This window comes from Apus apus, chromosome 4 (assembly GCF_020740795.1).
Source record: "Apus apus isolate bApuApu2 chromosome 4, bApuApu2.pri.cur, whole genome shotgun sequence".
In the NCBI taxonomy this organism is placed as follows: Eukaryota; Metazoa; Chordata; class Aves; order Apodiformes; family Apodidae; genus Apus; species Apus apus.
Window position 1 is genome coordinate 62,389,104 of NC_067285.1, and position 14,168 is coordinate 62,403,271.

Consider the following 14,168-nt stretch of genomic DNA (forward strand, 5'->3'; position numbering starts at 1 on the left):
TATTTATGAGGAATAACAGTAACATTCAGTGCTTGTCTTTTTGAAAAAAAGAAAAAATAAATTAAAAAAAAAACAGCAGGAGAAAAATCATAAATACAGACTTGAAAACAGTTTTATTGCATAATTTGCCTTCCTGCTCATGAGGAGCGTGGCTTTAGGAATTAGACCCAAAAATACAGAAATCAAAGGATGTGATATTTCTTCTCCCGTTCCCGTGGCGGGGCTTGCACGCTGCGAGCCTGCCTCAAGCCGGGCTGCGGTCGTGCCTCCTGCTCCGGCTCCTGCCGCCGGGGCCGCCCGTCGTGGCTCGGTTGGGCCAGGCAGCTACCACCCCTGGGGCTGCGCCTGCTGACAGTTTTAGGGAGAGGGTAATCTTCCAGAGGGAGAGGTGAGCTGGGACCCCTTGATGTGGCCGGGAACAGCGTCAGCACGGGTGTGATCTGCAGCCGGCGTCGCAGCCCTGCCAGGGGTTGCTGGTGGCCGCCCAGCAAGGGCTGCGTGGGCTGGCTCTGGTTGCTGGGTATGGCTGCAGGAGCCACGCCGAGCCCCTGCTGCCAGCATCGTGCTCTGCCATCCCCACGCTGGGCTGGCAGCGTGTCCTGCAGCACAGAGTGCTCAGGAATGAAGGCTGAGGAGGAAGAGCTTTACCCGCCTGGCAGCCTGTCCCAGCAGCTGCAGAAGGGGTTCCCTGGCACTTCTGGGTTGCACTTTTGGCTGCAGCTTTCCCATGTCTTCTGTCAAGAGGGAAAGAAGAGGAGGAGTGGGCAGGCTCCTGGGGCAGTGGTCACATCCATGGACTTGAATGCTCATAGAAACACAGCACAAGCTCTGATGTTAATATAGATCAATTACCTGTGGAGAAGAGTTTTGTGGTGGCCAGAGGCTGAGTTAGCATGGATTTCTAGAGCTGACAGCCACCTGCCATGCTTCCAAGTGTCGCACACCCCAGCCTGTCCTCTGCGTGCTCTGTTGGGGCCACAGCACAGGGACAGGAAACATTTGGTGGAAATGCTGGAGTGAGGAGATTCCCTCACCCTTTGTCCCCATCCTACAACCAGTGCCTCCTCTCTCTTGCCCTTGTACTGCCATGCAAAGCCTTCCCTGTGGTGGTGGAGGAAATTGGTTGAGGGGTTTTGATTGTGAGCTGAATAAAAAATGGTGGAAAAAAAAAAGAACTTAAATCAAAATTCATCCCCATGGAGAGCTGGAGGACAGAGGGGGAGGAAGGAACTCCTTAAGTGTACTTTTCTAAAATAAAATACTGTATTGTTGAGGTATAGCCTTAGCAAAACTAGGTATTGCTTGATGATCCTGATTTAATTTTTTTAGTCAGACATTAAATAAAAGACAAAGTAGGCCCTTGGGGCAGTGCTGAGGGAGATTTGGCCATATCCAAGTTGTGTGAGAGTTGCTGCAAGGGGCAATGGAAATTCAGTGCAGCTGGTGAACTTATAAAATATTAACAAAAAAACAATACACCTTGCTGTTATAGAATGTCTTTCATAGAACAAGTATCCCAAAATGCTTTATATAGAATTAAAAACAGACTTGATTTGAAGAACAGGTAATTTTGTTTATTTAAGGGAAAGAAAAACATAGGACACTAGGCTGGACTGAAGCTGGTAAGAATCAAAAACTGTTCAACTGAAGTCAAGTGGCTTAAAATACAGATGCTGTAAAATACACAGGATTCTAAGCTGGCCCATAATATTTTGCATTTACAGTATGTAATTTTGGCTCTTTGGAAGGAGGTCAGATACAGGATCTCCCAATTTTAATTGTATTTTGATTTTATCCTTAAATTGATCATATTTCTTGTGTTCCTTTTATTTTTTTTGGCCTTTTTTTATTTATTTCTGCTAGACTCTGGCTTTTTCAAATATTTCCTCTTTTAAAAAAGTTCCAGATACTAAAAGGAGAAGAATAGCAAGAGAAAAAAAGAAAAAAAGGTTACTCTTTCATGCCTTTCCTGCCCCAAATAAATCCCCTCTCCTCCAAGAAAAATGAAAAAAAGGCTACAATGAATCCAGTGGAAATACCTGGCAAAGGATACATGGAGGGAATCCATAGAGAAAAATGAAGAGATAGTAGAAAACAAATTAAAATATTTATTTTTTCAATGAAAATACTAAAAAATTGGATTGGTTTTGCCTCTTTTTATTGTGGAAAGGCCAAGTTGTGAAACTGGAAAAAATCTACAAAAACCTTTGTTTAGGGCTACTTTTTTTCCATTCAATTTATAAACAAAGGCAATTAAAAGACATGCCAAAACATTTGTAAAATAGAAATATGCTTGGAACATTTAAATCTCCAACTTTTATTTAGGGTATGAGTACCTGGTTTAGAAATAATACAAGCTTTGCTCTCTTCTGTGTCTCCTCTTTATGAGTGCAAGTAAGATAAATGAAAAATTTACTTTTCTTATAAAGGGCATGCTAATTTAGACCTAGAGAGATGCATATTTCTGTATGGAAATATAAGTACTTTTTAACATTAAATGAGAAGTGAGTACTTATGGCTCACTGATGTAGTTCTCAGTGTCTGCAGCTGGAGGTCTCACTGGTTTTAATGAACATTTGCCCTCTTGGTGGTTGAGCTTCTCGTGCTTGGGCTGTGACCAGCACAGCCTCTCCATCTGCCTCCTGGAAATCTGCAGGAGGGATGAGCAGTTAAAGCCAAGCATGGGAGTCTTCAAACACTCTGCCTCCCAAGTCAAAAGTGCCATCTCTGGAGTATCTCAGGCAGATCTGTGGTTATGTAAGCAATGGCCAGGAGCAGGTTTGGTGTCTGCAGTACTGTACTTGCTGAGAGATTTCTAGTGACCGTCCCATGTGCTACATCGCATTTGCCACTGACTGGTTTTCCAGGGTAATGCTGCTTCTGTTATTCTGCATGGTTAATTGCAAGATGTTGTTTCAGGCAAGAGAATGTATTGCTCTGAAATGTTTGACTAACCACACATACAAAGTGTATGGGCCTTAGCTTCTCCAAACTAGGCACCCAAACTTCGTGGTAAGCTCTTTTTCTGCCTGATCTTCAGCAGTGTGTCAGCCTTGGCTTAGTGCACTTCGTGCACTTCACCACCACTGGTTTTTGTAGCTGGTTGCTCTGTTAGATCCCTGGCACACTTCAGTGTTTTAGTTCTGGTGTCTTCCAAAGTCAAGGTTGTATGGTGCAGACACAAATCTGAAAACACGAGATGCTTCTTGGTATTTTTTGCTTCCATAGCATCTTATTTGAGCAAATATTGTGAAGTAAATCTGCAACAACATAAGAGTTGTTGCAACGGGGAGCATAGGAAATCAGCACCTGGATTTCAGCCTGTATTTGACCAGTTTAAAGTACACAAGGCATGGGCTGAATGCTAGTTAAAAGTGGAGAAAAAAAACCCAAATAGCAAATAGTTTGTTTCTCCACAAGTATACCAACATATCATGCTTTTGTTAAGAAAAAGCCCCGCCAGTCTCCTCCTCAATGCAGGTTTAGTGTTCTGTCCATCTACTTCTGATTTGTTTGTTCTTGAACAGCACGTTGGTCTGGTACCAGTTGCCCGGCAGTGAAATGGGTTGTTGCTGCCACTGGAAGGAACCATTTGTCAGGGAAGCAAAGCAAAACCTGTTTCCATTTCTTCAGACATGCTGCAAACTGTCTTCCCTTCAGAGCAGTGAGTTACAAGATAGGTCTTGCCCTGTTGGAAAGACCCCCACTTCCACAAAATTTAAATTACTGCCTGGCAACTTAGTTGAATCCAGCTGACTGATGAACTTTATGCTTACCTGAATCCAGACTGATTTGAAAGAATAAGTTTGGGCACCTGTTATTAAATATCTGAAAAACTTTAAGCATTCCTCCCTACTTTCCTTCAAATTTCTAGAGGTTATGAATATATGACAACTTTGTTATTTACATGAAAAGACTTGGAATGTGGCTTGGTTTTTAGATTTATTAATTTAATAATTTTAATACTGTATTCATATATGCAGATTTAATCGATTTAGACAGTCTATTTACAGTCTGGTCCTTTAGGTGCTGTGGGCCTCTTTAATACCACACATGTCCATTTATTTCAAGAAGAGTAGAATGATATTCGCATGAAGTCATCATATTATGTTTTTTATTGTCATGGATTCTCTTTGCATGTCTCATCAGTTTATTTTGTTCTCTTTGTAATCCTCCCATATTGAATGCAACTCTGGTGGAGAATACTCCACCGATGACTTATAAATTTCTGTTCCTGCCTGTGTAAGAGAAACCCAGGTGGATATTTATGGTGTTGATTTTTTTTAGTGTGTGTGTTTTTTGTTTGTTTTTTAAAGAGTATCTGTCACAGCTGAATACTAGCACAATACACCACCTTATAGATCTCAGTGAAGCAAAATATAAGTGCGGTGGAGGTGTTTCTTGAGAGAGAACTTGAGGGAGGTTGGTATTGCTGTCACCAAAGTTAACAAACAAATCATTTAATAGATTCAGAGCCCACCTGAATATACCAGAAATTCTTAGTTGTATCAAGCTTATTGCAGAAGGGGGCTGTTTGTCTTGTGAATTAACACACCCTACCATTATGTTTTGATCAATAGTCTAGACCCACCTATAATGTTATCAAATCTCTCAGGGGTGAGAAAATGACATCTTGCTTGTCCTGTATTTGTGGTCATCTTCCAGAACCTCCTGACTTGATACTTTTACAAATTTGGTACTATTCCATAGAGCAGAACAGATCAGAGCTAAGGCTCTGTGGTAGCATATATGGAGAACACCAAGAATAGGGATGTGAATTGTGACTTAAGTGTTCTCTGCAGTTTTATCCCCAGCAAGAAAGCTAAATGTGACTAGGGCAGTCTGTGGTTAATAGGAAGAGGAAATGCAGGATTAACTTGTTATTAGAAATCAGGGAGCTGTTACCAGGTAGTATTTCTCCATCTCAGCTCAATCCTAAGTGAAGAGGAGGGGGTGGACATCAGCCCTGCTCTGTTTGCCCACACCCGTGGGTCATGCAATGTGTATTTATGTCTTGGTGGATTGCGGGTTTCTCCGTGGCTCTGATTTCACCCATTGTGTGTGTGTGTGTGGTGCTTATATGGCTCGCTGCCCACTTTATAGGAAATTATCTGTTAGAGCTTTTCCTGTGGCCCTGATTGCTGATTGCTTTTGGATTTGGGACGGCTGGAACACCAGGAGAGCTGGATGTCAAATACAATAAAAAAGGATTGGCTTTTTTCAGTTTCTTGTGAAATGGCAGATTGCTTTATGGTTCTTTAGAAACATTCCCTCAAAAATGTCTTCAGGAATTTTCAGGCATGAAGTCAGAAGCAGAATTTTTATTTATCTAAGGCTGTATAAAGATGGGAAAAGGAAACGTGAAGGAGGCAATTGTTGGCTTTTTTGTTGTGTTGTTTTTTTTCCCCCCCTTAACATAATTTTCTGAAATCAAATGCTAATAAAACTCCCAACTTCAAAACCAGTAAACATGAGCTCATCTGCTCTCAGCAAAATGCCATGCTCTGTAGGACATCTTAAAATCCAGTATTGGGGAGAGGATATGTCATTTCAGTTGTTACTTAAAAACCAAAACAAAATCATAACAATCCCCTAACATGAGAGATCATTAGATAAGAAAGATATAAAAGTTTTAAAAAACCTACCCTGTGAGATGGAATTAAATATTCCCAAGGCTTGTGCTGTGGAAAAAGATCTACTCATTACAAGATTCTTCTATTAGAATACAAGCCCTAACATTAGGACACACTGCTATCAGTCACATGTTGAAAGACAGACACTTTAAAAATCTTACTACTCGAGGTGATGAGTTGAATGGAGTATTCCTGCAGAGAGCTCCTGAGGTCCCAGGAGGGCTTCTGCTCACTGGGAGGGAGCAGGAGCATCAAAGGCCAAGGGTGCTCAGCTCCTCCTTGGTATTTCTTGAAGTAGCAACTTCTTTTTGCACAACTGTTAATATAGAAGAAATGAAATTTCAGGTGTACATTTCTTCTTCACCCCTTCTGCTCTGTAAAGAGGTAGAGTAACTGAAAGGGTTTGATAGCTTAAAGGAATGATGCCCCAGGAGAGGGGGAAACCATGAAAATTGGCTTTACCATTCCCAGATATGGCAGTGTTTGTACATGAACATGTGGAATAGGAAGAGGGCTGCTCCTCTTACCAACTTTTGTTCCCTCCACCCTACTTGCACGTGTCCAGAGGTTTGTAGCTGCACTAAATCTTTGGGAGGTAACAGGGAAAAGTTAAAAGCTGGGGTTACAGCAATTGCGTGTGTATTCGTTCCAAGAAAATGGAGAAGATTAATAAAAAATATCGTGGGTTGCTGGTGGCACTGTGGCACTGAGAAGTGCCACATTTAGGAGTAGTGCAGTGAACCATTAGTGGTTAGACATGCCCTTAAACCAGGCAGGGACTTCACAGAGTCGCACATGATGTGGCAGGACTCGCATGCCAGCCCCCTGCTCTCGCAGCTCTGCGGGACTAACGTGATTTGCACTTCTGAGCATTTCGCGGGTCTGGAGCATCTCGACACAGGCATGACACGTCAAAAGCCTGTTCGGCAGTGCGCTCCGGTGCGGGAAGGTCGCCGGCCGCCCTCCCACCCCGTTGGGCAGGCTTGGCTTCCAGCGGCGAGGGGACCGTCCGGAGGGTGTCCCGGCCGGACAGAGAGAGAGCGGCCGCTGGAAGGGGCGAGGGTCGCCTGTCCCGGCGCTGGGCTGGGACGGGGACAGGCGCTGCCGGGGCTGTCATAGTAAGGGGGGGCAGCGAGAGGCCGCCGCAGACCCCCGAGTGCGAGGGGAAGCCGGGCGGGTGGGGGCCAGCCCGGGCTCCCCCGGCCCTGCCCGCCCCGTGGCCGCATGCCCCTCGCCCCGCACCGACGGGGCTGGAGGAGGAGGAGGAGGAGGAGACCGGGCGCTTTCACTCCTGCTGGCTGCAGAGGCAGAGGCAAAAGGCAGAAAAAGGAGGAGGGGAATAAAAAGTAAAGAGAGGGGGAGAGAGAGAGAGAGTGAGAGAAAACTAAGCCCAGCTTTTGCCGGTGCTGCTTGGATTGGATCTGGTTTGAGTTTCCTCTCTGCTGGCTTGTGCAGCAAGAGAGGAGGAGTGGGGGGAAGTATCTCTCTCACTCTGCCTCTGAAGCTCAAGCAAACGTGCTGGTGACTGCACTGGTGGGAGCTGCCCTGGATGCAGTTGCCTCATAGCTTGTCGCTCTCAGTTACTAAAGAATTGCCTGGACTTCTCGAGGACTTGGAGCAAAAAGCCATCACTTTACAGACCCGATAGTTGCTCAGTTCCTATAGACTTGACACGGGTTTTTCCTAGCGGATTCTTTTTTTTTTTTTAAAGTATTTTTTCCTGTGTCTCTCAGAACAGCAGTTCCTTGAGTGTGTGGCATTGAAATCCATGGTGCTTTGTTAACAACTCTGGGAGATACTTAAAACTTTTTTTCTCTCTGTTTTCTTTGCCTTTAAAAAAAAGCGAAAAAAAAAACCAAAAAAACAAAACAAACAAAAAACCAAAAAAAAAGCTAATCCTTCTGGGGGGAGGGGAGATGATCGTGCTGATGTGGAATAAGTGCTCCTGCTGTCTCCTCTTACTAGCCGCGGTCCTGATCGTGGAGAGCTCCCAGCTAGACAGCTCCAGCTCGAAGGTGAACTCCATCAAGTCCACCCTGATGGGGGAGGCTCCAACTCAGACAACCAACAGATCTGCAGGCATCCACCAGGGACTGACGCTTGCTAGCAGTAAGAAGGGCAAAATGCTAGAGCAGATGGGAAAACCTCCCAAGCTCTATCACCGTCAAGGAGAGGTAGGACATCGCTTCGTTGCTCGAGTGTTTGTCTGTCTGTGTGCTATATGCAAATAATTGCTAGTCCTCCTCTCACATTGTTTGCAAAGCTTTACTGTGCTAAATGAATTAATTTACTTGATAGGGGTTGTCTGGGACAGTCTATTCTCCTAACTGGTGTTAAGAACTGTGCAAGTGGGCAGTTGAAATCTTTTAAACGTTTCATTTTTCTCTGTAGGTTTCGTAACTGATGAAAGAAAAAGTAATCTAAAAATATAATCTTCAGTGTTTCTTTGTTTGACTTGTTCAAAGGGCTGCTAGAAGTAAAACAAATTTCTTGTTATTTCTCAGACACTAAATTGAATTTGAACAGGTGAGGAAAATTTGAATATGGAGTAAAAACTGTGTTTACAGCACTGAAACAAACTTGGTTTTAAAAATCATGCCTAGCAAGTTGATCTCTGGTATCTTTCTCCATAGTGAGGATTGAAAAGCATGCTGTCATAGTGGTATAGTTTAAGGCACATAGATTTGCTTAATATGAAAGAAAATAAATTCTACATTTCTTCTTCAGAATACGCTTCAGTGGTTGTGGAAGTTTTGTTTGGTTATGTCCAGTTGAGTTAACCAGGGAGTAATAGCCATGAATATGAAGTCTGGGTGTGAGGAAGAAAGGTTACATAAGCTTTATGAAAAAAGACCCTGACTTGCTTATGCAGTCTTCTTTCTTCTCTATCCTGCTTGGATACTTGGAAGTCTGATAGAAAATAATTTTCTTTCAGCTATCTTTGTGGTAAACTATAAAGTAGCATTTTAAGCCATAAGTCCTATACTTCCCTGTCAAGTCTCAACTTGGATGGTATGAATGTTGCTCATTCTGGTGTTGAAGGAGGTAGGCTTCTTCAGAAAATATAGATTTTATACTATCAGGTGTTATTAGTACCTTCAAATACAGCTGCTTTTCATAAGCAATAAACAGCGTAGCAGCATGGGAGCTGCTAAAATTCAGCTAAAATACTCTATGCCTGAAGGGTCTGTATCTTGCTTACATTTTCCTTAAAGCCGCAGATAATTTGCAAATTCAAGGAATCCACTGAATTTCCTAAAGTGTTTCACATCAGCTTCTTAATAATTAAATGTTATTATTTGGGTTTGTGTGCAGGCATAATAACAGTGGGGTAGTTTTGGGGTTTGCATGTGAGAAATTTGTTTTTACACTCCTCTGAGCTCTCTTTCCCTAGCCACTCAATTGTTTTATAATTTACCCAGGATTTGGTCGCCTCTCCTTACCTCTGAGCAGAGTTTAGTAACAGATGCTGTGCTGAAGTTTCATATTACTAAAGTACTGTGCTCTTTCCAAGTGCACATTGTAGTAATTACTATATTAAATCACCTTGAGGAAATACAGGAGCATGATACGTTTTCTTATATGTTTTCTTTGGTGCATTCACAAAAAGTCGGTATATGGGACTTATTTTCCTACTGAGTGTTATCTGAGTCTCATGAGTTTCGGTGTAGGTTCTTGTGGGGTCATGCTGTATAGCCCTGAACACGATATACTAACTTTTGCCTTTTGGGGAAGTCTTGCCACCTTTCCCAGTTCCCACTTGGATGTGTATTCAGCGCAATGTTGACAATGATTAATTATAATTCAACCAGTTCCTGAAAAACAAGATGTGTTGCTCACTGGTTCCATTTGCAAGATTTGCCCCCTTGCTTGCCAATCTCAGGCACTTGCTGGGAATTTCTAGTTACCAGCATGAACGCACGAGGTACATTTCAAGTCAGAGACAACTTTGTAAGTGTAGAAGAGGTTGCATGCATGATAAGTCGTCCTGTTTGTAGCACAAGCGAAGACTCCTGGAGAATCAGTGACTCTGACTCCCAAGGAGCAAAGCCTGACCTCCCGTCAAGGGCTCTCAGTGTTGATTTCACTCTCTCTCTCTGGGTCTCCGTCCCCAGCTCCTGCGTGGTCTCGCACAGATTTAGTCCACAAAAATGACCTAGATTCGCTATCAATAATTGTAGGTGTTACTTTCAACCATCTGCCTGAAGTAACACAATTAATGCAGAACTGCAGTAAAAAGAAGAAAAGGGAAAAAAACCCAACAAACCCCACACAAAAAAAAGAAAAAAGAAAAAAAGAAGTTACTTTTGTGATAATGCTTTACCTTTGGCGATACTTCCAGTTGCAGGGTTGGTAAAGCCACTGCGTTTTTTAACAGTGGTGTCACAGATCTCAAGCAGGTAAGACATGACATTTTCATAATTTTTTTAAAGCACTCTCTTAGTACTTGATTTGTTTAGATTATGGGACTTTGTGCTAAAGTTTTGCATGCCGTTTGCTAGAAGAATAGGCCTGTGCTTTTCCTTCTAAAACAATCTGTTAGTGGAATTTGTAATGTGTCAGAAGTAGCAGTACCTTTTATATCTTGGCAACATTAAATGGTGACTTTAGTGTCTTGTTTATAATTAGGTAATAGTTTTAATAAGGACCAATGATACGCAACTTAAAGTAGTAGAACTTTGCTGTTGCAGTTGTGACAGCTCCGAGCTGTGCATTAAACTCTGCATTTACATGTAGTGGAAATCAGAGATCTCTCACCAAAACTGATGAAAGGATCATCAGCCAACAACCTATTTTCTTATTCACCTTGGTAGACTAATGCACTCTCAAAATGTTTCTTTAATATGTTAATGTAACATTTTCAATTATGTTAATTCTCAGGACTAGGAGTAACTTGGGAGTCTTTAATCTGCAGTAAATCAACGGATACAATAGTTCATGGCTTATCTGGAGTGTTGATATATTTCAGCTGGTAGTTACAGGGCTTCTGCCCAGAAAGGGAAGATCCAGCACTTCTTTGCAAGGCGAAATTCCAGTTCAAATTAATGAAAATACTCACATGAGTAAAGCAAGCTGATCCTACTTGCTGGAGAGACTGGCAGGGCAAATGTGGATTTTAGTAAGACTTACATTTTCATGTCTTTCTGAGGAATATTATTTATTTTTTGTTCTTATTCCCTTTACTGCCTTGGATCAGCAGAGAATGTGAAGCACTGACGTGCTAAATCGGAGAGATTTCACTGTCTTCACTGTTCTTCACTCTCACTCCTGTTTTTCCCTTTCTGCAAACTGTTAATGTCTTCCCAGCTTCACAGAGAATCGAAAGCAACATTTGCACAAGGGAAAAATATGCTCAGAAATAGGACCATACAGTGCATATTAGACCACATTACTTTTGGGGTGGTCAGCACTATATCCTGTCTGCCATCAGCTTCATTTCAAAACTTGGTTTAGAGAAATGGCTTGTAGTAACAGCCAACACGTCAGCACTAGTCTCTCTGGGACATTGTTCTGGATATGTCATCTCTCTGAATAAATACAGTAGAGTGACTAGAGTAATAAATAAAAAAGACTAGATTAGCAATGGTGGTCGATCAATTTTTCTGCATGTTAGATAGAGCTTCCGCTGTGTTCAGACAAGCTATCCTGTGAGAACACACTAGCTTCAACTGTAGAGATACAACTTGAAAGGGAAGATCCTGTGACTGAACGGCATAGCTGTTCCATAGATTCCTGGATGATGACTCTGTAGTCTCTTTAATTCCCTTTGCCATCTTTTTGATTTCCTGCCTCTGGGCTAGTCCCTCTCTCCTCTGAGGCTTGTCCGCTCTGTCAGCACACCCAACTGCCTTTCGTGCTCTCGTAGACTGAAGCTACCAAACTTTATTTCCAGGTGTTTTCCTTCTTTACAGGGTGCTGTTATCTTCTGCCCTTTCCAAGTCCTGGCCAAGAGCCATTCTTTAAGCACTTTTCCCCAGCAAGTCGTGCCTCTTGTTCCCTTTGCTGCTGTGTAGCTGGTTGGCGTTGTGCTTCCCACTGGGACTATCCCTCCTACTCACCGATACGCGTGACAAGTGCAGCAGCAACAAAGGGAAGAACTGGGTAGGCTGAGAAGGGGGACCAGCACAACTGTCAAGTTGGATAGGACATAATGAGGTCTGGAAAAGGGAGAGAGGACTGAGTGAAAAGCTGGGATGAATTTTAGCACTTCAGAGGCACTTTAGACCAGTATCAGCTAAATCTTTTTGTTCCAATTGTACTCGGTTTATTTTAAAAAAATGTATTTTTTTCAAACTCTGTGACAGCTTAAGCTAAGAGACTGTGACCACAGAAGCCAAACCAAAAAGCCATTAATCCAAATGACTAAGTTGGCACTGATCTTATGCCTATCAGCACATGGATGTACATGTGTTTCTTGAACAGGACGTAGTTACCCACAAGGACTTGCTAGAAAATGCGTGGATCATGCTTTGTAGCAAGTAAAACAGCATGAGATGTAGTAATTGACTGCAGTGCCCTGGGAATGTTACAATAAAATGTACCAAAACACCAAAAATGTAACCACAATATCTTGAATAGCTAGCAACCAAGAGAGGGTAAATGAATTCTCCATGGCATTAAAAATAAATTAATTACAATACCTATAAATTACATCCAGTTATAGCTGTTTTGTGTTTTTGTTTGTTTGTGTTTGTTTGGGTTTTTGTTGGGTTTTTTTGTTGTTTTGTTGTTGGTTTTTTTTTTAAATAAGAAACTAAATACAGAATTGCTAAATCTGCAGAGGTCACCAGAGAATGTATTCTTTGCTCTTGCTGTTAGGAATCTGGGAGACATACTGGTTTCCTGGCAGCAGTCTTGCTAAATAGCCAACTGGCTTGTGTCTTGATTGCAAACGTGGGATGCAGAGTATTATCTCCTTCTTGGGTCATGCTTGGCACCCCCTTCAATTTGTTCTTATTATTTATTAATATACAGCAAAAACTCCTATGAAGTGGCTTTACTACAAGTATTTCCTATTAATGTTGCAACAATACTTATCAATGTTGCCTAGAAAACTTTCAGGACTCTGATGTTCTATTGGGTGTGCAAATACTTGGAAAGACATAGTTTCTGTCTGGAAAGTCTGTCAGAGGCTAAAGACAGCACAAAAGATGATGAAGCATGATTACATTTTGCCCTCAGAAAAAATTAGTCTGATTAACTCATTATGTTTGATTAACTGATGCTTTGCAGATGCAAATACAGCACAAGTTTAATTTTTATTTTAATTATCTCAACACCGGATGTAATATGCAAGCACTTACGATCTCATGGTTTGTCAGTTGAGCCTTTGGTCCTTTTATAGTTGTACTTACAAATGCCTCACCCTGGAAACGTCGTTTAGAAGGAATTTAACGCTGCAGAGGAGGAGCCCCATGAAGCTCCTGCTTCTGTTTGTTTTTTGAGCATTGCTTTCTTCTTCTTCAGGTTTTTTGTACCTGAGATTTAAAAAAATTATATCCAAACAAGTTTTATATATATATGTAAAAATGTTAACTTGGAGAACACCTTCAAAGCAGGGACCTTCCTTTCCTGCTTGGGCTTGCAGAAGTCCCTGCCAACTGGCCATGGCTGGTGAGAGTCACGGTGCAATGAGCCGGACTTCAAGCTGGCAGCCCCCACTTGGCCTGTTGTTGAGACACAGCTTGTCACCATGTCCTGCTGTAGTGCTGGGGAGCTTCATGCTGGTGTCAGCACTGCAGTTGTTAGACATTTATCATAGATTTGAGGAATTGAAGTTTGTATGACAGGACAGAAATGGGGAAGAAAATCAGAAGCTGCCACTGTTTTTCCTGCATCAATAAAACTCCAAGTGTATTTAGATATTAAAAAACCAAACCAAACGAAAACAAAAAAAAAAAAAACACCCAGGAAAAGCAACAAACAAGAGAGGATAATTCTTTTGAAATCCTTTTCTTTCAGTGCTATGCTCTAGGCTGTGTTGCTGGTATCTTTAGGTTGAAACCAGCTTCTATGAGCTTCATATCCGTGGATGTGAAAGGCCCATACAAAAGCCAAGAAGATCAGGAGGTTTGTTTTGTTAGTTTATAAAACTAATTTTGCCTGTAAAAGTCTTTATTTTCATTAAAGAATATGATCATTCACCTTTTCTTTTTTAATCAAGTATAGGATGTGCAATGACTGTCCCCAAACCATTACTTTTCTTAAGTATAATTTTTCCCTTTTTGATTGAAAGCAGATTTATTTTAATAGAAAATTTCTTGGATACAAAGCAAGTTTCAAATTGCAATGAAATGCAAAAATAGGTGAATTTGCAATACTTGCAAGCTCATTGCAGAATCCTTTGCCCAGAATAAGCTACAGAAAGTAGTGTTAGAGAGAGACGGTGCAAAAGGATACATATGGTCATACTAAATGACCAAAGCACAGCAGTTTTCAAATAATATGATATTTTGTTCATCTTAGTTACAGTTTTCTTGGGATTGGCCCTAAATCCATCTATGATTTATACACTTGTGTTCACACAAACAGAAC

The 14,168-nt window shown here is 41.8% G+C and overlaps 1 protein-coding gene across 1 annotated transcript in view; it reads left to right on the plus strand.

Annotated features, from left to right (window-relative positions):
- The first annotated feature begins 7,148 nt into the window (after nucleotides 1-7,148).
- Nucleotides 7,149-14,168, plus strand: part of DKK2 (dickkopf WNT signaling pathway inhibitor 2) — a 45,464-nt gene continuing 38,444 nt past the window's right edge. The window contains exon 1 of the mRNA XM_051619659.1: nucleotides 7,149-7,807. Coding sequence (XP_051475619.1) covers nucleotides 7,550-7,807 — 258 coding nt within the window. The 5' untranslated portion in view covers nucleotides 7,149-7,549. The remainder of the gene's footprint in view (nucleotides 7,808-14,168) is intronic.